The 24,835-nt window shown below is 40.1% G+C and overlaps 2 protein-coding genes across 3 annotated transcripts in view; one reads left to right on the top strand and one right to left on the bottom strand.

Annotated features, from left to right (window-relative positions):
• ostf1 (osteoclast stimulating factor 1) overlaps nucleotides 1-11,924 on the bottom strand; it is a 92,521-nt gene extending 80,597 nt beyond the window's left edge. The window contains exon 1 of the mRNA XM_028802362.2: nucleotides 11,712-11,924. Within this exon, the coding sequence (XP_028658195.1) occupies nucleotides 11,712-11,745 (34 nt within the window). The 5' untranslated portion in view covers nucleotides 11,746-11,924. The remainder of the gene's footprint in view (nucleotides 1-11,711) is intronic.
• Nucleotides 11,925-12,100: 176 nt separating this feature from the next.
• The window catches only part of LOC114652143 (nicotinamide riboside kinase 1-like), a 71,764-nt gene continuing 59,029 nt past the window's right edge, over nucleotides 12,101-24,835 (top strand). Inside the window, exon 1 of one of the 2 annotated variants that reach the window (XM_051928461.1) lies at nucleotides 12,101-12,505. In XM_051928461.1, coding sequence (XP_051784421.1) covers nucleotides 12,469-12,505 — 37 coding nt within the window. In that variant the 5' untranslated portion in view covers nucleotides 12,101-12,468. The remainder of the gene's footprint in view (nucleotides 12,506-24,835) is intronic. The other variant, XM_028802359.2, reaches the window with a different exon arrangement.

Here is a 24,835-nt window from a genome sequence, read left to right as displayed (position 1 = left end):
CAAACTGAGGTGCACAATCTCCTTTAAAAATAGCTAAATCTCACAATGGTTTTCTTTTTTGCCTTCTTAAACCAACATGAATACACTATTTTGCAATATGTGTGTAATCTCAAGATGCAGATCAATACCCAATTAAATTTTTGCCTTGCAAAATGAATGTATTTTGATGGTTTTAAAACATTTTTATATACATTCTCCTGAACTCTCATCCTCCAAAGGCCTTTCCCAAACAAGCTTCCAACTGTGGCCATTGACAGATAAGAGCCCTCCCATCCAATCCCATCCAAGAGTCATTAAGTCTCTAGGCAATCCCCTTATTTCCATGGTTTAGAATACATTCTGAAAATCTAGGACCTTGCTTCCATAGCTTCAACTGGTGACCTCAGGTATTCCCAAATCCCTGTAACCCAATTAATAAACAAAAGGGCAGGTATCCTAGCTTCTGGTCTGTAGGAATTATCCTTTCCTTCTCTAAGTCATCCATGACACGGTTAATTTTCATGCACAAGGGTTAATTAATTCCAGGACAATCTTTAAATAACTATGCCATTCTGGTCCCTAGCAGTGCCTCTCATTTTGCACTAGCAAGTTGATGATGTACATTAGCAGTCCAATGCATGATTTCCTCTATCTTAACTATTATGTTACAGCTCTATTAATTTACTATTTTTTTTTTAATTTATTGTAATCACACAACATTCCATACAAACAGACCAATTTTTTACAAAAATAGGACTAAAAACAAATCAACCCCCACCCCGGAAAAAGAGAGCATGGCCAGCAGAGTAAAACTTAAAGCTAGTAAAAATAAGTAAACAGATGAATTAATAAGCGAATAAAGATAAATGGAGAAGAAATGGGGAGAGAACCTGCTTCTGGATTTTGGTCCAGAATTATGTTAATTTGGTGCAGGCCCAAAACATGTGACCCAGTGAGGCTGGAACTTGATTGTAGCATTCGCAGGTTGGATCATGCCCTGGAAATATTTTGAACAATTTTAAACAAGACAGATATAATTTTGAGTTGAATAATTGTATGTTTTGCACATATGGCGCTTTAGTGAATTCTCTGCATTGCTACATTCCTATTAATTTACTATTTTAAGAAAATGTGATATGCAAGACCTTTGCGTGGATTTCAAAAAGTCACTTTTTTGCACCCTATACAATTTTTTTTTCTTAAAGATATATAGCTGGTATTTATTACCAAATGTATATGTACAGTTTTCATAATATTTTTTAAGTGTTAAGGAAATTCACTGGCAATTGCAAAGGTCACTTTCCTAAAACTACTGTAGTTAAACATTAGTCAATAAAAGAATAGATTTTATGGAAGACTTGTTTATAAATTGACTTGTTTTGTCTGCGCCAATCATAAATACTGCTGTTTTGAATGTGCAGACCATCATTAATAAGGGTTAGGATCTCAACCCACTTAATCCAAATCAGGAACATAGGACTGAACACAAGGCAGAAAGCAATCCTGCAAAAGGTATCAGTCCACCGTAGGAACCACTCATGCACAATTTGGAGTCAATAATTAATCTAACAAGTTTTTGAGGACAGAGGAGGAAAACGAGAGTACCCTGAGAAAAATGAATACAAACACAGAGAGAAAAAATGTGCAAAATTCCATGCTGACATCAACCAGGGAGGCATCCAAATTCAAGAAAGTTGATCTGTGAAGCAGCAATGTTAATCACTGTAGCAACCTAGTTTAAAAATATATATATTGTGAGGTTACTATACTCTTTTGTGACTCCCCCCAACGGGACAACATCCCGAAGAGCATCCTGAAACGCAACCGTCACGTCTGTTGGAGACAGCTTATCCGTCGCCGGGGTAACCGCAGGCTGCCTGTACTGTAGCGGCTCGCCACAAATTAGGGTACGTGCAGCACTATTAACAGCAAAATGCTGCACTGCACACTCAATTAATCTGCAAGAGGATATAACGTTATCCTGCCCTACACAACTCCAAAAAAACACGAAATAAAAGAAAATCAATTTGACATGCATGTTGTCACTCCGTGTCTGGATCTTGTTTTGGCTTTACACAAAGTCACATGGTAATAACGAAAGTGTGCCCGGGCCCAGAATAAACATTAAGCGCAGTGTGAGTGCAAGCCAGTGGGTGGCAACTGTGCTCGAGCACAGTATTGAACAAACATGACTAGTGTGAGTACACCCAAACTGCTGTGTCAGTGAACCCCAATTTCTGAGCTGCTTTTTTTGCTAGTGTCTTTGGTTGTCATGTCCCTTCGAACAGTTTAATGTTTTTGTGGTTGGCAGAATCATGGTGCACCATGGGATTTGTTGGATCATAAAAAGTGAGCCACCACAGAAAAAAAAGGTTGGAAAACAATGCTTTACACCTTTTCTCCTAGCATGCTAAAAAACTTGTCTGTAGCTGCTATCTAGCTTAAAGACTGACAGTTTAGCAGTTATGTGATATGACATTTACATAATCTTCTTACAGAAACACAAAAGGGGAAAAAAAGTGTAGGTTTTCTCTAGCTTTGCTCCAGAACTACCCCTCTCAACTCCATTTTCTCCCTCTCCCCTGCACCTGTCGATATGTACAAATCAAGGAAATGAAACACCTTTACCACTTATTCACATGTGGCAAGGTGTTATGTGCCACATAATCCAATATCTGAAACCACTGAATGAAAATTTTATTTTTCAAAATTTTTAAAGAAACTATAGAAAAAACAGTACTGGACGTGTACATAATTCTTTTTATTGTATTATTGTTTCTTAAAAAAAATTAAATGAAAATGCATTCCCAGGCCTAATACATATTTCTCTCTCTCTCATATTATATATATATATATATATATACAGTGGTGTGAAAAACTATTTGCCCCCTTCCTGATTTCTTATTCTTTTGCATGTTTGTCACACAAAATGTTTCTGATCATCAAACACATTTAACCATTAGTCAAATATAACACAAGTAAACACAAAATGCAGTTTTTAAATGATGGTGTTTATTATTTAGGGAGAAAAAAAATCCAAACCTACATGGCCGTGTGTGAAAAAGTAATTGCCCCCTTGTTAAAAAAATAACCTAACTGTGGTGTATCACACCTGAGTTCAATTTCCGTAGCCACCCCCAGGCCTGATTACTGCCACACCTGTTTCAATCAAGAAATCACTTAAATAGGAGCTGCCTGACACAGAGAAGTAGACCAAAAGCACCTCAAAAGATAGACATCATGCCAAGATCCAAAGAAATTCAGGAACAAATGAGAACAGACGTAATTGAGATCTATCAGTCTGGTAAAGGTTATAAAGCCATTTCTAAAGCTTTGGGACTCCAGAGAACCACAGTGAGAGCCATTATCCACAAATGGCAAAAACATGGAACAGTGGTGAACCTTCCCAGGAGTGGCCGGCCGACCAAAATTACCCCAAGAGCGCAGAGACGACTTATCCGAGAGGTCACAAAAGACCCCAGGACAACGTCTAAAGAACTGCAGGCCTCACTTGCCTCAATTAAGGTCAGTGTTCACGACTCCACCATAAGAAAGAGACTGGGCAAAAACAGCCTGCATGGCAGATTTCCAAGACACAAACCACTGTTAAGCAAAAAGAACATTAGGGCTCGTCTCAATTTTGCTAAGAAACATCTCAATGATTGCCAAGACTTTTGGGAAAATACCTTGTGGACTGATGAGTCAAAAGTTGAACTTTTTGGAAGGCAAATGTCCCGTTACATCTGGTGTAAAAGGAACACAGCATTTCAGAAAAAGAACATCATACCAACAGTAAAATATGGTGGTGGTAGTGTGATGGTCTGGGGTTGTTTTGCTGGTTCAGGACCTGGAAGGCTTGCTGTGATAGATGGAACCATGAATTCTACTGTCTACCAAAAAATCCTGAAGGAGAATGTCCGGCCATCTGTTCATCAACTCAAGCTGAAGCGATCTTGGGTGCTGCAACAGGACAATGACCCAAAACACACCAGCAAGTCCACCTCTGAATGGCTGAAGAAAAACAAAATCAAGACTTTGGAGTGGCCTAGTCAAAGTCCTGACCTGAATCCAATTGAGATGCTATGGCATGACCTTAAAAAGGCAGTTCATGCTAGAAAACCCTCAAATAAAGCTGAATTACAACAATTTTGCAAAGATGAGTGGGCCAAAATTCCTCCAGAGCGCTGTAAAAGACTCATTGCAAGTTATCGCAAACGCTTGATTGCAGTTATTGCTGCTAAGGGTGGCCCAACCAGTTATTAGGTTCAGGGGGCAATTACTTTTTCACACAGGGCCATATAGGTTTGGATTTTTTTTTCTCCCTAAATAATAAAAACCATCATTTAAAAACTGCATTTTGTGTTTACTTGTGTTATATTTGACTAATGGTTAAATGTGTTTGATGATCAGAAACATTTTGTGTGACAAACATGCAAAAGAATAAGAAATCAGGAAGGGGGCAAATAGTTTTTCACACCACTGTATATACATACATACACACACACACACACACAGAGTATACAACGACATGCATGTGAGGGCTTTGCTGATGGTAATTCATCACCACTGCAAGAGATGGCACGGTGTGATAACATTCTCTTTTTTTTCTCCCTCAGCAAACGATGGACAGCTCCCTTGCAAAGTGGTCTCTTCCGGTGTCCGTCCACCTGGATCCGCCTCTTCCAGCCCAGCTGCTATATAACAGGAAGAACCACCATCTTGGGCCATCAGTTGTTAGGACTCACATCTGAAGGAGACTTTTTGCATAGGTAGCATGTTTATTTTGAAACTCGCTGACATCCAAATATGTGGGATTTGTCTGAAGGTGTCCTGACACTCTGAATGTCTCTATCAAAGGGTTGTGCCACCTTGCCTCATACACAAAGCTGCTACAGAACTCCTACAACCCTTTACTGGATTAAGTAAACTCAATATTAAATTAACTTTAGATTTTAAACAGTCTTTAGGGATATACCATCAGTATACCTATTGCCTATCTAATGTATTCTGACCATAACAGGCAATAAGCACTTTTTTCTGTTTTGAAAAATTAGCTTCAAATTACAATTAAAACTGCTTCTTAAAAGACAACACAGAAAAGTAAAGACATCATATTAGGATTTGAACCATTAGACTGGCTTTAATAAAAATGTTAAATGTTTTAAGATGATGGGTTTATTATTAAAAGCACTAATTTGCTGGAAGAGCCCGAATGAACCTAAATAATACAAAAAATACTAAAGAACAAACTGTAAGTAATAAAAACTGGAACCCTAGAACTTAAAATTAGACAGAATCAAAATGTTTTAATTGTTCACAATTAAAAAGAAATTTTAAAATGAATGAAAAAAATCAAGCAATGCAAGACATCTTGAATTACTTTTGGAGAGGGGAAAAATATGTTTTCAAGGTTTGCTTACTGTTCAATAAGAAGAAGCACAAATACAAAGACAGATGGCCAAATGTTATGAAATTAAGTGGTGGCATGAACAGACTTGAACAAAGAGTAGTCTTTAAGGTACAAGAAAAATTCCTTGCAAGCCATTAATACTTGTCAGTACAACAAGTAAAATGTAAAATAAGGTGGCACAGTGCTTAGCAGTGGGCTCCTGTAAACAGAGGTTGAATCTGTGTATACTGTACTTCATTTGCTCTTCTTTAGTCTGTATGGCTTTTTCTTCAGGTACTCTAACCTTTCTTCCAAATCCAAAAACTTACAAAAAAATTAATTTGTTACTCTAAATTGGAGGTGTGTGTCAATGTACTCTCAGGACAGATTCTGGGTCACTATTAAGCTGCAGAAACATCTCAAGGATGATCAGGGGAAACAGGATGCACCTGAGCTCAATTTTGAGCTTCACGGGAAAGACTCAGAATACTTATGTACATGTGATTTCTCAGTTTTTTTATTTTTAATAAATTTGCAAAAACCTCAAGTAAACTTTTTTCACGTTGTCATTATGGGGTGTTGTGTGTAGAATTCTGAGGAAAAAAATGAATTTAATCCATTTTGGAATAAGGCTGTAACATAACAAAATGTGGAAAAGTGATGCGCTGTGAATACTTTCCGGATGCATTGTATATTGCGCACTTCATAATAATAATTCTTTGCATTTATATAGCGTTTTTCTCACTACTCAAAGCGCTTAGCGATTGCAGGTTAAGGGCCTTGCTCAAGGGCCCAACAGAGCAGAGTCCCTTTTTGGCATTTTTACGGGATTCGAACCGGCAACCTTCCGACTGCCAGTACAGATCCCTTCACAGACAAAAGGTCACAGAGCACTGAACAGCAAATACAGTAGAAATACAACAGTTAAAACATAAACCAATAAAAACAATAAATAAACAAACTGGAACTAACTATTCAGCAATAATTAAAAGCTTGTTTAAAAATAAATGTTTTCAGTTGTTTTATAAAATAATCAACAGACTCGGCTACGTGCAGACCACAAGGCAGGCTATTTCATAGGCTTGGTGCCGCGGACTGAAAGGCATATTTACAATATGATGTAGATATTGGACCGTAATGCCCACTCCTATTTTAGTGTTTTCTTTACTTGTCAATGTAAATCTGTCACTTTTCCCTCCTCTCTGCTACACACATGGATCTTAGCCAGATTACTGTAATTTTGCACCCCTGAAAACCCCTTAGCAATAAGTTAACATTCCATACAGGGCAATGTTAACTGAAAAAATAATTTATTTTGTTTTCAGCAGCTTTCCACATATCCACTCACTCTGATGTACTGATGTTTTGCAGTAGATTATTTCCCCATAAGGCGACACTGTAAAAGACTGAAACTTGCATTCCCCATCACTGATAACACACAAAAACTTCTTTACAAATCTGGGCATACATCAGTGCATGTGAACGTGCACACGCACACATACAATTCCTCCACCAATCCCAGTAGCAGAAAAGCTCGAGCATCTGAGAGGTAGTGTCTGTAGTCTGAGGCAACCACTAAACAGCTTTATGCTTGTACAGTAATTGGAAAATATTTTCTCTTAACAATTATCCTATTAAGTTTTCTCATTAAAAGCTCCCATTGCTACTTTGATTAACATGTTCATACTGAACAGTGCTTTCTAAAGTCTTAATAGGTTTTTAACATATTTATAAAACGTCCAATCAATATTATACTCAATTCACCGATTATCATCAGCTAAGAATAACAATATTTAACTCATCAACTAGTCTGGGTACATATTGAAAAAACGTCTTAAAAAGGTCAAGTTTGGTATTTCTTCAAAATCAGGTACGCATTAATATGCCACAGGAAACAGTGTTCTTAAATGAATTTTTTTTGTAAATTTTAAAAATAATGTACCAGCAATTTAAAATGGGGTCTACATGGCAACATTAAAAATGTGGGGGTGGTGGGGAGTGCCTCAACTTACTGAATGCATCCACATTGAAGAAGCAAATGACTTCAGTTTCAGAAATCATGCCTTTTGTGTTTCTGATTTATGTTTAAGACAACAAAAGGAAACTGGCAGTGATAAATTTAAAGCTCAGATTATTGGTACGATATCTACAAAGGTAAGGATAATTTTCAAATTACAGCGACTGTTGGGGTATAATTTTAAACACAGGTAAGGAAGTAAAACAGAAACAAATCAGTCCCGTATCTGACACTGTTTATCATAACACTGCTTATTTACCCAAATGCTTCAAAATTGCATGTATCCAGGATATGGAAAAAGACTTAAGTTTGCAGTGCTCACTTTTGGAAGGACAACTACTTGCAGCATAAGAGGAAAAGAAAAAATGTGCTTTGGGGAAGGGCAGATGAAAAAGGCAGCAAGTTACTTCTTATCTATTATTTTTAAAGAAACCCCCTGCCCCAACCACCCCACACTCTAGCTACAGTGCTATGAAAAAATATTTGCCCCCTTCCTGATTTATCTGTACGTAGGTTTGGATAGTTCTTTTTCCTTAATAAATAAGATCATCACTTAAAAACTGCCTTTTGTGTTTACTTGGGTTATCTTTGTCTAATATTTAAATTTGTTTGATTATCTGAAACATTTGTGTGACAAACATGCAAAAAAATAAGAAATCAGGAAGGGGCAAATACTTTTTCATAGCACTGTACATAGGCATAAAGCATTCAATCGTTCAATTTGGAATCTTTCAATCAATCATGTTTATCTAATTTAAAATTGAACAAAATGCATCTAGCGCAAAATCCAACCTGTGAGTGTAGTTTAGCTCCACCCTCACTGGGCCACATGTTTGGGAGGGTACCAAATTAACATCATTTTGGACAAAAATCTTTGAATGCCTATTAGGCAGACTTGGTGTCACAATCACTCCAACCCCATTAACTATGTTGGGTGTATTCTCAGATGGGCTTAAAGTGGAGAAGGTCAAATTGACTATTTGCCTATATCATACTACTAGCATGCAGAATTGCTCAACTGGAAGAATTCCAACTCACCTTTTATAAGTCAGTGGGTAACTGATGTTCTGTACTATTTGAAACAGGAAAAAATCTAATTCTTGCTTATAGAATCTGTTTAAAACATTTTTAAAATATAGTGAAATTTAATTAATGAAATTTTAGAGTACAGTAATCCCTCGCTATATCGCGCTTCAACTTTCGCGGCTTCACTCTATTGCGGATTTTATATGTAAGCATATCTAAATATATAACACGGATTTTTTGCTGCTACGCGGGTTTCTGCGGACAATGGGTCTTTTTACTTCTGGTACTTGCTTCCTCAGTTGGTTTGCCCAGTTGATTTCATACAAGAGATGCTATTGGCGGATGGCTGAGAAGCTACCCAATCAGAGCACGCAGTTAAGTTCCTGTGTGCTGCTGATTGGCTCAGCGACAGAGTGCTGCATTAACCAGGAAGTCTCATCTCACTCATTCAGCATTAATGTGCTCCTGCTACTGCTTCAGGGGCCGTGTCCAAGCGCCAGCAGAAGATGCAAATGATTGCAGAAAAGGTAAAAGTTTTGGATATGTTGAAGGAAGGGAACAGCTACACCGCTGCAGGACACCATTACAGCATCAATGAGTCCACGATTCTTTTTATTTAAAAAGGAGGAAAAGCATATAAGATCTACGGCCACAGTGTCCTTTAACCAGGGCGCAAAACGAGTTGCAAGTGGACGTGATAAGGCAGTAGTCTGGATGGAATCTGCTTTAGGGATTTGGATTGAAGAGTGCTGGAAGAAGAACAACGGCGGTGCTACACAGTAGCCTGAAGAGGCTCCTTTAGAAGAGCTGTAACGCTCTCCTTTGTTGTGCAGTAAAATTAAACTCATCGTTATCGGACAAGTCGTCGTGTCATTGTTGGTGAGTAACCATAATTAATTATCTACATACAGAACTTCTTACATGTACATAATTTAGTGTCACTGTACACACATTTTACTGTATACAATTTTTCTTGCATTGTACATATTTATTGCTGGTGGCCTGTCTGTCGTAATAGCTGTAACATATGTGATATCGGAGACGCTCGATATCTTTAAAATAATATTTAGGTTTTACTGTATATAAACTGTGTTTACATACATAATTTCAACGAATCTTACCTAATATCTAAGAGAATACAAAGGGTTTATGCTGTATAATTGTGCAGGAAATGTTTATAATAGTGTGGGAGAGTTTATAAGGGCTTAAAATATATAAAAATAACCATATGAACATATGGTTTCTACTTCGCGGATTTTCACCTTTCGCGGGGGGTTCTGGAATGCAACCCCTGCGATGGAGGAGGGATTACTGTATATCAGGGGAAAAGGACATTCCTTGTTTTTATTTATGTTTTTTTTTTTTATTTTTGCCCAAGCTGTTGGCTCTCCTTTCGTTCTCTTGAGTAAGGGTTGAATTCTGTTTTGTTAGATTTTATCTCTTTTTTGATTGAGTTTTCTTTTTTCAACTTTCTGATTTTTTTTAAATCTTTTTTTTCCTAGTTTGACTACGAATTCATGTGTTGTACAAGTTTGACTTGATTGTATGTAATGTTATTTTCCTTGTTGTACAAGTTTGATCTGATTGTATGTTATTTTCTTCAAATAAAATAATAAAGAAAGGAAAAAGTGTGTCTTGATCACCTGTTTCTGCTCCTACTTCAGTTCCAAATGTACTCCTGCCGAGTTAGTGGACTGAAGGTGAAAGAGAAACAGGGTGAAAAACAGAACTATATAGAAAATACAATGAAAATATAGCTACTAGCAAATTAAAACCTGTGTAGATAGGTTTTCTCTTATGCAGGACATTATTGCAGTCCCTAGTGCTGCGGCTTCATAGATCCTGCGACTTGGGTTTGAATCCCTTATCTGGCCATTATCCATGTGGTTTTGCAGGGGTTTCCTCCCACAACACCAAAGACATAAAGGTTAATGAACTGGCAAGTTGTAACTAGTATGAGTGGGAGTGTGCATGGGTCTGTATGTGAAAGGGTATAAAATTACAGCTTATTTTTTGTAAATGCTGAAATAAAATCTTACCGTAAGTGCTCATATCAATCTTAAAAGAACAATGGTAAACTGCAACATTGCAGTACAAAAAAAAGATACAGGAAACCATGCCCCAGAAGAGGTAAAAGAGGTAGACAGGCAATGACAAAAAAGACATAGCCAGTCATCTTTTCAATCCCTGAGTCTCACAAAAATATTTATCCCAAAGAAGATTATCAATACTCAAAAACATTCTTGGATTTAAAGTGAATCTTTTCATTAAATTTGAAGGCATTTATTTTCAAATTTTAGTCACTGTCCCTTATGTGTTAATTTAAACCACAAGATCAGGTATGGTGTTATTTTTCAACTTATAAAATCATACCCATACGGAATTAACGTATATTATAAAAGTGAAAAATTTGTCGATTTATAAAATACCAAACTTGATCCTTTAAAACTATTTCACGGTCCACTGTATACGTAAATATTCTGCTTTTTGGCACTTTCAGCAATTTAACATACTAGTGAGTTTTAGATGCATTGAAAAAGAAAGCCACGACATCCAGTATAGATGTACATACATGCATGCATACTTTACGAGAAAAGGCCAGTAGGCTGGACACAAGCAATGGTCATAGATATGGGATTTCACGTAAATCAATCGTTTCCATTAGCGTATAAATAAGAAAACATGCTGGTTCGTCTTTCCGGAAATCCAAGTTACATTACTAGTTAACTCCATGAGATGAGACAATGTAAAGAGTCGAAGACTACTGAGCACTGGCAACCCTGCGCAGTTATTCAGCCTGTACTCATTTACCACGCAAAACAAATTAACTCACTTGGGACTGTATTATAAAGTATTATTAATACATGCGAACAATATTATAAAATGAATCTGCAGTTAAGCCGCGTTGTGTGCATTTTAAAAATCCTGATGAATTCATGTGTACGTTGCAATTTAAGACCAAGAGAGCAAGTACAGTAAAGCTTTATATGCTTTGACAATGACTTCATTCATGCGTTTTCGTTAGAGAACGTCACCCATATTAGCTAGCAATTGGCAAATACAACTTCATCTTCCTTGATTTTTGAATGCCTGGTGTCAAACTAAACTTATCTTTAAGTCTCAATTCGGCACCTACATTTTCACACTGAATAACATCAAAAAGGAATGTGTCCTTTGATTGATTCGGTTTCGGCATACTTACGTGAAAAAGACACTTTTTTTAAGTAGTATATTTCTACGACACAAAACGCGACTTAAAGACCATTTATTGCAAAACTTTTAAAAATAATGCACACTTACCAGGTTTAGCTGGCTTGGGTGGTGGTTTAGACATTTTGTACAGTGATAATCGACCACTGAAAAATGCACCAAGTGAGTTGTAAAATTAAGACATTAAAACTTCCTTTTTACCTACTATCTGAAACGTTAAAAAGGGAAGTACAGCGATGGAACTTATGCGGAAGAGTCTTTACTGCCGCTGTGCATGCTGGTCCGCGATAGCCGCACACACCCTCGAGGACACAGCCTGTGTCTCGACTCTCGAGTCGTTGTAGTTTCTGGCGTCAGTGGTAGTGCATTTTGATTGTTTTTTCACTTATGGAAGACAACATGTTGTAGATTCACCGTTTAAACCAAAAGGTTAATTGTTTTGCACTTCTAAATTGTTTTCGAATAAAAGCTATAATGAAATCAGAGTTATGGGTCTAGAAAGTTAATATCGGGCGTTCAGACGAATTACCTCTCTACGAGACCGCAGATCTTTTAATGCCAATTGGTCAAACAGTTTTTAATGGGGCGTGGCCCATGTAGTTCTATGTTCCGCGAAGGGTTTAAGTCGCTGAAAAGACAATGCAATCCAAACGTTTTTAAATCGAGAAACGTATGAGGTCAATATTTCAGGTATATAACGGTTTGTCAGGGGAAGTATTAGTATGGTAGGTTGTATTTTAATGAATTCATTTTATATGCCATATTAAGGTCAACGTAACTAATTTGTGAGTAGTCCTACCGGATCTCTTGTATTTCGCGGCACGCACGGAGAAGGGTCTCAGTAATAATGATTGGCACGTATGACAGAAGAATAGCTTCTTCGGGTTAAGGGATTATTTTTCATTTATTGCCAAACATTTTTTAACTAGTTAAGTTAATAACAGTCAGAATTGAGTTCAATCCCGTAATACCTGCAGTAACCAGCTCTGTGCTGGACGAGTTTTTTTTTCAAGACACACCCACGCACACACCCACAAAAACCAATTGTATCCGGCTGCAGGTCGCAGACGGAGAAGCATCCATTCACCTCTTCCCATAGTGTGTTCAGCTGTCTTTGACTACTTTCAGCCTGCGTGTGTCATCGTCTCTATTGTCTGATTTGGTGCCACGCCTGAATCCTACAAATTGCCCCCTCAACAGTGTCCCCTCTCGATTAGTTAAGGTTTTTTTTGATTCTGTCAAAACAAGTATTGTTACCTTAATAAATGCCAGCTTGATTTCTGGTTGTGTTCCTGCTGCCTTGAAACACACTGTGGTGCAGAAACGTATTAAAAAATCAAAATAAGGACCCTCTAATGTGTCAAATTTCAGGCCAATTTCTAAACTGCCTTTTTTATCTAAAGTCTTAGAAAAATGTTGTCCTAACTCAAACATTTCTGGATGAAAATAGTATTCTTGAAAAATTCCAATCCAGATACAGATGTTCTTACAGCACTGAAACATCCTTATTAAAGGTTTATGATGACCTCTTCCCAACTACTAATACTGGTGATTCTGCCATTCTTGTACTGCTAGATCTTACCTCAGCTTTTGATATTGTGGATCTTACAATTCTTATATCCTGCCTTGAACAGTATGTAGGCATCCAAGGTAATGCCCTTAAATGGTTTAAATCTTATCTAAGAAATAGGAGCTTTTCTATTCATTTGGGTGAGTTCTCATCCTCTGTAGCTTGTCTTACTTGTGGGTTCCATCCTTGGACCAGCTATCTTTTTGATATGCATGTTACCTTTAGGCTCCATTGTTAACAAGTATGGCTTCTCTGTGCTGAAGACACTCAAATCTATTTGCCAATAATATCAAAGCGAGAAAATACAGACCTTCCATGCGTGCTTGAATGATATTAAAACCTGGATGGCAGTGCATCTTCTTAAACTAAATTATAATAAAACTGTGATCATGGTGTCCAAAAGTTAAGAAAGTTTGAGTGTCTCTGATGTTGCTCTTGGACCCCTTGCCATATACGTATCATAAATCTTCAGTTAGGAGTCCAGGCATGATCTTCGACAGCTCATTCCAACTTGACAAACAGATAAATTGTGAGGTTAAATGAAGCTTTTTCCAGCTGAGACTTTAAGGTAAAGGCTTTCCTTTCTTTCAGTGATCTTGAAAAGGCCATCCAAGCTTTCATAACATCTCATTTGGACTATTGCAGTTCTTTTTATGTAGGTGTTGGTCAGGCCCTGTTACAACACCTTCAACTAGTGCTGGGCGGTATGACCAAAATTCTATATCACAAATATTTTTTGTAAACCAACTACACTTTGTTAATGTTAACAATCTCTGTCCACTGACATGTTAAAGTGACTTTTTAAACAACTTCACCATCATTAAACTGCATAATATATAAACTAATAAATAATAACAATAAAATAAATAATAGTGCAACTTCCAGTAATAATACTATTACATCAAAACTTCAAGCCCAGGTACATTACACAGTATTCACCAAACTAAAATAAAACAAGTGCAGCTTGGAGATGACATCTTTACCAACTGAACCGTCATTAAGGCAAATTGCATTAATATAGACCTTGCTTCAAGCTAAGCTATATATTATATATAGTATAATACCATTATAATACTATTTGTTGTTTAGTGGGTCAAAAAAAACAAAACAAAAAAAATGGTCCGTTTTTAAATCCAGTTCGCGATTGCTCGACCGCAGGGAGTTGATGAGGTGATTGGGGCGAGTCGCATCTGATCATTCTCAATTGCTTCGTCGGCTTAGTGTGGCGTGTGAATAAGGCGCTGAGCCCACGGACGGAGACGTATATTTATGGGCCGGCTGGATGGGGGAAGGAAAAAAGAAAAGATAGAACACACAGAGGTTAAAGAAGGGAAAAGGCAGTCATGGGAGACGATCCAGACACCAGGAAGGAGAAGGCAGCACAAGCTGGGGCTCCGTGAGGGAGTGCAGGCTTAGGCGATCTAGGGACTGGTTCACCCCACTGAGTAAGCGTGTGGAGTGGGGCAAGCGAAATGTAAGACCTCCAAATGGATCTGAGGAGTGACTGAGTGAGCATGAATGAAGACGGGAGGTATGCCGACCTCGGACGGTCTGGCTGCGCAGTGTGGCGGCAGCCAAAACAGGGGTTGGCAGAAAGCAGTTCGTGCTGCAAAGGCTCCGTCAGCAACGCCAGTGAAGGGTGAGGTGTGGAGACAGAAGGTGGTGTGCTGCGATCTGGCGAGGAGAGAGACTGCATTTTAATGGATATATTTATTATGGATTGTATCCCTACATTTCACTGGCTTTATGGATTTGCTATTTATTTGGGTACTGTATTTTTCTGAACACTGTCCAACGGACACTTTTGGTTTTACTTTGACTGTTTTTAACAAAAGCACTTGAGCACTTTCCAACATCCCCTGGCTTCAATGAGATTTCTCAGCTCATCTCGGTCATAACTATCGTTGGTGTTGGTTCAACAGACTCCCATGTGGGAAGAGGGAGTCTGTAGGGGACCGGCACCATCACAGTATTACACAGTAAACAGATACATTACACAGTATTGAAAAAAAATTAAAACAAGTACAACTTGGCTTGCAGTATTATCCAGTAGTATAGAAACAGAATTCATACATTTGAACATAATGCTCCACATCCGACCTTTTAAAACCAAAGTATCTACAGATAACAGACACAGCACCTTTTTTCGTCAAAAGTTCTTCTGTGTTATCATGTTCAACTTTATCGTCTGCTACAGCTTCAGTTTCAGAATGTTCCCTGTCCATTTTCACCGCTCAATACCTCCACTAACACATGTACTCTGTTGGATGCGTATTTTGCGGTGCACCAGTGAAAAAGGTCCCCCTTAAACAGTTTTCCGCTGCGCCACGTTCCGAATGTTGTTTAGGCTATTTAAACTGGTGTTCCGGTATAAGAAAAATCCATATCATAACAAAAATAAAAAACGTTTTTTTGGTATGAACCGGTATACCGTCCAGCACTACCTTCAACTATTCCACAACTTTGCTGTTTGCTTATTGAATGGCTCTCGTAAGTGTGGCCATATTTCACCAATACTGACCTTGCTTCATTGGATTCTGGTCTGTTTCAGAATTGACTTTAAAATTCTATTTCTTGTTTTCAAATGTTTGAATGGATCAGCCCCATCTTGCCTCTCGGAACTTCTTCACTTGTATGTGCCAATAAGAGCCCTACGGTATACTAGCCAGATGCTGTTAGTTGTGCCAAGGTTGAGCTGAAGCAAAGGAGGAATCGGGTGTTTGTGGTGGCTGCTCCTTTTCTCTGGAATGGCTCGCCTTATTATATTAGGTCTGCTATAACACAGGCCATTTTTAAGTCATCATTAAAGTCTTATTTGTTCTTGATGCCATTTGACCCTGCAAGAGGTTCACATTGTTTGAATATGTTGGCTCATGTACATTCATGATTATAAATATGTACAGTATGTATGGTTGTGGGTTTACCTTTTATGTAATGGTTGGTTATGCTTGCAGTTTTGTGCTGTATACATACAGTATATTTGAACTGCTTCTTTTACCCTTTCTTGTACTGCAATTTGGTTCAGTTCTGGCTGTTGTAATTGTGCTTTAAAAATAAAAAGTGCCTTGCCCTGCTTTATAAAACATTACTTTAATACATAACACTAAGAAGTGCAGATCTGAGACAATGGACTGTAAAGATGAAGTTGGTTTACAAAAAAGTATGTATGTTTATGTTACATTTTCTTACAAAACACAGTCATTTTCCTTTTTCCTCTCACATTATCTAAAAACAAATGCATGTTTTCCATATGTGAAAAAAAGGATGATGAAGGGTCTAACAACATATTCCCTCTCCTCTTCTTCTGGAAATTCAGATAGGAAATCAAATTTCTGAAGGGCCTCCTCAATGTCGTCTTTGTCCATTGACAGTAATGAAGGGAGTGAGATGTGCCCCCTGAACACAGAAATGTTCTCAGCACACCACTTCTCTGCCTCAGTAAAATGCTGCAGGATTTCATGTTGCTGTAATACGTTTTATTAAAAAAAAAACGAAATTAAAAAAAAAAAAAATTCTTTAAATGGTCATTATAAAGCTTATAGCCTTTTCCTCCACATTTACAAGGAATGTAAGAAAAGGAAAGTAAAAAAATAATCTACAGTATATTCTGAATTTGTTATACATTATTAACATTACTGCTTTCGATCACAGATTCTACAAGTCTTCAATGTTTCTTACAATACGCTATCATTAACAACGTACACAATGCATTTCAAATGTTTTAAGGCCTTTAACAGTTGTACTAACCCAGCCACAGGGGATGCACAAACCAGTGTGTTTCTTCGTGCCGGTCCCAAGCCCAGATAAATGGGAACGATTACGTCAGGAAGGGCATCCGGTGTAAAATTTTGCCAAATCAATATGCGGACAACAATACAAATTTCCATACCAGATCGGTTGAGCCCCGGGTTAACAACGACCGCCACCAGTACTGTTAGCCAACAGGGTGCTGGCGGAAATTGGGTTACTGTTGGCCGAAGAAGAAGGAGAAGAAGAGGGGGGAGACGTGTCCGGAGGCAGGAGGAGAGGAGGAAAGTAAAGAGAGTGGAACTGAGGGTAGGAACTTTGAATGTTGGTAGTATGACTGCTAAGGGGAGTTAGCAGATATGATGGAGAGAAGGAAGGTTGATATATTGTGCGTGCAAGAGACTAAATGGAAGGGGAGTAAGGCCAAGTGGATCAGAGATGGATTCAAATTGTTCTATCATGGTGTGGATGGGAGGAGAAATGAGGTAGGAGTTATTCTGAAGGAATAGTATGTCAAGAGTGTTTTGGAGGTGAAAACGGTGTCAGGCAGAGTAATGATTATGAAGCTGGAAATTGTGATGATGAATGTTGTTAGTGCATATGCACCGCAAGTTGGGTGTGCAATGGGTGAGAAAGAAGATTTTTGGAGTGAGTTGTATGAAGTGATGAACAGTTTTCCCAAGGGACAGAAAGTGGTGATTGGAGCGGATTTCAATGGGCATGTTGGTGAAGGGAACAGTGGAGACGAGGAGGTGATGGGTAGGTATGGTGTCAAGGAGAGGAATGAAGAAGGTCAGAGGATAGTGGATTTTGCCAAAAGGATGGACATGGCTGTAGTGAATACGTATTTTAAGAAGAGGGAGGATCATAGGGTTACGTACAAGAGTGGAGGAAGATGCACACAGGTAGATTACATTGTAGCGGTCCGGTGCCGCAAAGATTCACCCCGTCTTTTTTTTTCCCTTGGACCCCTGCCCTCTTTTTAAACATAGACATAGAATTACTAGACGCTTCATGTGAATTTCCCCTTGGGATTAATAAAGTATCTATCTATCTATCTATCTATCTATCTATCTATCTATCTATCTATCTATCTATCTATCTATCTATCCTATGACCAGCAGCTTCATACATCAATGTCGCTGCCATATTGAGAGTGGCACTGCTGTGGTGTGAAGTAATGGATAAAGATGCCTCATGCATGTGCTGCTTGGGATTGTACAAACCGCTGTATGCTCCAAACCAGATCACAGGGATTATATTTCATAGGTAAAGCTGAACAATTGTTTTGGTTATATTTGGCCATTAGAAAATCCCATTTTATAATCTTAACTTTAGCTACGCCAAGCTAAGCTAGCAAAGCTATGCATTTATGTGCTCAAGTGAGCCTCCAAACAACATTTTGGTTAAACGTATTTAGTCACTATGTAGATTGTTGTTAGCTGTTAACATTTATCAAACTTTGAAAGTTTCCCAAAGAAATCCACCTCAGGAAGCAGTGGGAGCAAGCCCTTAGACGGTATTTTGAGAAAGCTGTCCTGTGATGTGTGCCTTGCTAGTTTGGTAACAGATGCTGTACCGGCATCATATGATCAAAGCTACCACCTGCTCATATTAAAAATATAAGGAGGTTTGATGATTCCTTCTGAGGGTACAGTCAAGGTGGTCAAAGTAGCTGAGCGTTTTATCCAACAGTTGACATTACAGAGTGGCAACACATGGAAAAAGCTATGTAAGACAGTTCTGTTTCATGGATTTTAGATCCTATCCTGTATATACTTATGCAACCACATTGTGTGTGTGTGAGAGAGAGAGAGATTGAGAGAGGAATGAGTGAAATGTTTTCAGAAATTATTAAGCCAATTTGTATACAATAAAATTGTTTATTTTTGTCATTGAGTGTATCATTTCACTGTTAAAAGAAAGACAAACAAAGATAACTGACAGTAACAGTGCAATATTGAAAAGATAAGTTTTGAGGGTAGTTTTAAAATGTGTTATTGAATCGAACTGACGTATATGAGAGGGAAGAGAATTCCAGAGTTGAGGAGCACTACGAGAGACGCTCGAGCTCCCATAGAACAGAGTTTGATGTGTGGTACAGAAAGTAGAGCTGCAGATGAGGATCTGAGTGAGCAAGAGAGTGTAAGTCTGTTGGAGATCAGTGAGGTTGTGGAGAGCTTTAAATGTTAAGAGCAGTATTTTGTATTGTATTCTGTAGTTACCAGGGAGCTAGTGAAGTTGAGAGAGAATAGGTGTAATATGTTCAGTGGATTTAGAACAGCAGGTTGTTATCCTGGCAGCAGAATTTTGAAGAAGTTGTAAGCGATGGATAAATTTTTGTGGGATGCCAGATAGAATAGCATTACAGTAATCTACAAGCAAACCCGCGATTCTCAAAAGAATCGCAAATCCAAGAATGGCAATCACTGTCTGTTCCCTGCGATATTTGGAGGGAAGAAAAATCATGGAGGGTGGGTGCGTCCTGGGAAAGTTTTTATTTAATTAAATAAATATATTTGTACTAAAGCGGTTTCTTTTTGGAGCCGTTGTAGGCGCCTGCATTCATTGTTTTTATCTATGCAGTCTCATTTTTGTTTTTCTATGGTTGTGTCGTTAGCTAGAAGTCATTTGCTGACAGCGGCAGATTTGCGTGCTGAAGTGACCAAGCCTGGTGGATCCGGGCTTGGAGGGCTACATTACTAAACGAAGGTGGTATATGCGGTGGTGTGCGCGGTCGCGTTCGGGCGGGGATTGTACTGTGTATGGATTGCTTTGTGACCTCTGGCATCTGTGCATATATACAACCTGGTGTGCACGTTTTACCTCAAGTTTAGTTTACAGGTCATGTTGTGTTGTTTGGGTGCCACCTACTGACTCGGGGGCGCTGAGGCGCAGTGTAGGTGCGCTTTCGGTGCTTCTTCCTTGCATATATACAAACATTCAAACATACAAACAAACTCATTCTCGTGCTCAGCACCTTGGTATACCTGCGAGCTGCGAAAAATGAAGGCGGCTGGGCGTGTCCTTGAGCGGCGGCTCAAGGCCTCTGGGCTGACTGTCCATAAACAGGCTTACAGAGAACACATGAGAGCGTATGCAGAAGCTCTGAAGGTTGCACGGTCCAAGTTTTATTCCACCATCATCAGAAATGGCTCCAGCAACCCTAAAAAACTTTTTTCAACCATAAATCATCTTGTCAAACCTCCTTTACCTGCCCATTCTGAGACCACTGATGACAGATGCAACATGTATATCAACTTTTTTAAACAAAAAGTTGATAATATTCGTTTACACCTCTCTACCAAGGATATCTTGCCCTTCCCAACTGTTGACTCATTGTCTGAGACCGTCCATCCTCTTTGCTCTTTCTCTGTTGCCACACGGGAAGAGGTGGAGGATGTCATCAGGAAAATGAAACCGTCTACTAGTTCCCTGGACCCTTTCCCCTCACCCTTGCTGAAGGCCAACATTTCTGCCATCTCTCCACTTATCACCAGGATAATAAATCAGTCCCTCCTGGCTGGCCATATTCCTTCTGCACTAAAAACTGCTGTCATCAGACCTCTACTGAAAAAATCCACCTTGGATCGTGAAGTTCTCTCCAATTATAGGCCCATCTCCAATCTTCCATTTCTCTCCAAAGTCCTGGAAAAAATAGTTACAGCACAACTTCACGATCATCTCAAACTGAACAATCTGTTTGAAAAGTTTCAGTCTGGTTTTCGCCCTGGCCATAGCACTGAAACAGCCCTGGTCAGGGTCACCAATGATCTTCTGATGACGGCAGATACTGGTTCACCTTCACTACTTATCCTCCTAGACCTGACAGCTGCTTTTGACACAATAGACCATAACATCCTTCTTCACCGCCTGCAATACACTATTGGACTCTCAGGAATTGTTCTAAATTGGTTTACATCATACCTGACTGGCAGAACTGAGCATGTCGCCCTTGGCAGCGGAAAGTCCCACACCCACAACGTCGCCTGTGGTGTTCCACAGGGCTCTGTGCTGGGCCCTATCCTTTTTACTATCTACATGCTCCCCCTTGGAACTGTCATTGGCAGACATGGTTTATCGTTCCATTGCTATGCCGATGACACTCAGCTTTACCTCAGGACTACTCCCACCTCCTCTACTGCTCCTCTGCCAACATCTACATTGTCTACCTGCCTGGAGGAGATAGAGGCTTGGATGAGGCTCAATTTTCTTCAGTTGAACAGATCCAAAACAGAAGCCATCTTAGTTGGTACATCACATCATCTTCGCTCTTCTACCATCACCAGTATTACTTTCTCTGGCCAAAATATTCCTCTTTCCACATCTGTTACTAATTTGGGTGTTAGAATGGACTCCCAACTTACTTTTGACACCCACATCAAATATCTCTGTAAGTCATCTTTTTACCATCTCAAGAACATCGCCAAACTCCGCCCATTACTCACCCTGGCAGATGCAGAGAAGCTCGTCCATGCCTTTGTCTCTTCCAGGCTGGATTACTGTAATGCACTCCTCATTGGGATTCCTGGCAAGAGTATCCAGAGACTCCAGTATATTCAGAACAGCGCTGCCAGGATCCTGATGAGGGTGCGAAAGTATGATCACATCACCCCAATCCTGAAAACCCTTCACTGGCTCCCTGTTTCATTCAGAATAGAGTACAAGGTCTCCCTTCTTACCCATCAGTGCATTTATGGACATGCCCCTCTTTATCTACAGGAACTCCTTACCCCCCATAACTCCTTACGTTCCCTCCGCTCTGTACTCACTAACACTCTTCAAGTCCCCAGAACTAAGCTCAGCAGCATGGGTGACAGGGCGTTTTCATCGGTGGCGCCGAGGCTGTGGAATGCCCTCCCTGATTACCTGAGAGCCCCACAGTCAACTGAGGCCTTTAAGCGAAACCTAAAAACTCATCTTTTTAGAAAGTCATTTTGTTAAAGTATTTTATAGACTCTTCTGTTCTTTTTTTTTTATTTTTTATTTTTTTTTTTATTTTATTATTCTATTTTTACTCTGTAGCACTTTGGGATTGCTAAAATATAAAGTGCAATATAAATAAAATTTATTATTATTATTATTAAACATCACTAAATGAAGGATGTATATGCAGTGGTGTTCGCGTTCGGGCGGCGGTTGTATTGTGACGTGAAGTTTAGTTTACAGGTTGTGTTGTGTTGTTTGGGCGCCACCTACTGACTCTGGGAAGCCGCTTGATTTGACTCTGGGGCACTGAGGCGCAGTGCGCGTGCGCTGTTGGTGCTTCTAGCCTCTGCAATCTTTCCATATATACAAACATTACTAAACAAAGGTTGTATATGCGGTGGTGTGCGCGTTTGGGCAGTGGTTGTATTGTGACCTGAAGTTTAGTTTACAGGTTGTGTTGTGTTGTTTGGATGCCTCCTACTGACTCTGGGAAGCCGCTGGGTTTGACTCTGGGGCGCTGAGGCGCAGTGTGCATGCGCTTACAGTGTGTCTGGCATCCGTGCATATATACAACCTTCGTTTAGTAATATAGATACGTGAGGTGACTAGGGCATTAACCAATACTTCAGTACTGTGTTGCATAAGAACAGGACAAAGTCTAGAAATGTTTTGGAGATGGAAGAAGGCAGTCCGAGAAATGTTACTTATATGGGAGGAATTATTTAATAATAATAATAATTATTATTATTATTATTTAATAATTGTTATTATTAGTGTATAAATAGATATAAATAATTGCATTTAAACCGCAGCTCAGGCAGCCACTTTGTCCATTCCTGATGGTGGTCTCAGAAGAAGGATGCTATCATAGTCTTCAGTGTCCGGTTCACCTGCTCAGTGCATTTAGGGATGGTATGCAGTTGTCTTCAGGTGAACAACCCCCTATTGCTTCCAAAATTCTTCGTCCTGTGAGCCGGTAAACTGCGGGCCCCAGTCTGTGATGATGTTCTTTGGCACCCCCCATCAGGTAAATATCTCATCCTTCAGGGCGGAACATATCTTCTTGGCTGTGGCATTAGCTATAGGGAATAGCTCCACCCATCGGGTAAAATAGTCCTCAACCACCATCAGGTAGGTCTTCCGGTCCTTACTGGCAGGAAATGGTCCCATTAGGTCCATGCCTAGGCTCTCCCCCGGAGTAGTAATGGTTACTGGCTGAAGCTGTCCCGAGGGGAGACCAGGTGGGGTTTTGTATCGCTGACAGGTGGTACATTCTGGACATGGGACCAGACGTCTTTGCGCATCGTCAGCCACCATGCCACCTCCAGGATTTTAAACAGTCTTTGTACGTCCAAGGTGACCACCAATCGGGCTATCATGGTAATACTGTAGGAACAGGGGCACATATGTCTCGGGCACTACCAACTGATAATGGTAACCCCGATCTTTTCTTGGAACACAGCGATAGAGTGCCCCTTGAAGTTCCCTATAATGTATGCAGTCAGACCTCCCCCCTGGACCCTCTCTCAACCCCTGACATACAGGACTGGCTGCTTGAGACTGAACAATTTCCTGCATGTTCAGGGGAAGATCAGGCCAAAGGTTAGAGACCGATACTGCACATACCACCGGTGCAGGCTCTTGAACCCGTGATAATGCATTGGGCACAACATTAACACAGCCCTTCCAATAACACACCTTGAACGTGAAGGAGGCGCAATACCCACCTGGTTAGCCTAGCCATGGTCTTCGGGCAATTGAATGCCCAGGTCAGAGCCCTGTGGTCAGTGTAGATTTCAAATGAAGTTCCCTCCAGGAAGTGACGCCACTTCTCCACGGCCCACACGACAGTGAGGCATTCCTTCTCGGTGGTGGAATAATTATACTCGGCACCCTTTAGTGACTGTGAAGCATAGGCCACCATCCTCTCCTCTCCTTGACTTGTTTGAGCGAGAATGGTGCCGAGCCCGAGGTCACTCGCATCAGTGTGGACCTGAAAAGTTAATGACGGATCAGGCTGTGCCAGGACTGGTGGTGATGTCAGTGCCTGTTTGAGTCTTTCAAAGGAGTCCTGGCATGCTGGCGACCACTCCCAAGGGGATCCCTTCCTCAGCAGCTGGAACAATGGGGCAGTGATGTCGGCAAACCCATGTACAAATTTATGGAACCACCCAGCCATCCCCAGGAAGCGTTGGAGACTTTTTACCTCCTCGGGTGCAGGATAGTCCAAGATGGACTTAATTTTCTTTGGATTCACCCGAACCCTGTCTGCCGACACCACATGGCCAAGGAAGTTCAGATGGTCTTGTAGAAATCTACACTTCTTGGTGTTGAGTGTAAGATGAGCCTTACACAGTCGCTGGAAGATGTGGTCTAGGTCCTTTAGATGTTGTTGGACAGATGGGGAGAATACAATGATGTCATCTATGTAAACAAAGCAGGTCTTCCCAATGTGCCCCCGGAGGACCTGCTCCATTAGCCATTGGAATGATGCCCCAGCGTTTTTAAGTCCAAAGGGCATCACCCAAAACTGGAACAACCCCTCTGGGGTGATGATGGCGGCCTTCTCCATGCTGCTCTTCCCCATCCTCACCTGCCAATATCCGGACTTCAAATCTAGGGACCTGAACACCACTGCCCCATGCAAGGATTCCAAGATGTCATGAACGAGTGGCATGGGGTAAGCATCATTCAAGGTCTTCTTGTTCAGCTCCCAGTAGTCCACACAGAATCGGTAGGTCCCGTCGGCCTTTTGAATGAGCACTGCAGGGCTAACCCACGGCGAGGTGGAAGGCTCGATGACCCCATCTGCCAACATCTGGTCAACACACTCCTTGATTATTCCTCTTTTCAGAGGTGACAATCTGTAGGCTCTGTGCCGAACCGGGACAGGGTCGACTGTGTGAATGTGGTGACACACCACCTCAGTCCGACCCAATTTGTCCGTCCACACAGAGCGCCACCTCCT

Source organism: Erpetoichthys calabaricus, chromosome 5, assembly GCF_900747795.2.
Source record: "Erpetoichthys calabaricus chromosome 5, fErpCal1.3, whole genome shotgun sequence".
Taxonomy (NCBI): Eukaryota; Metazoa; Chordata; class Cladistia; order Polypteriformes; family Polypteridae; genus Erpetoichthys; species Erpetoichthys calabaricus.
This window is presented reverse-complemented; position numbering and strand designations above follow the sequence as displayed.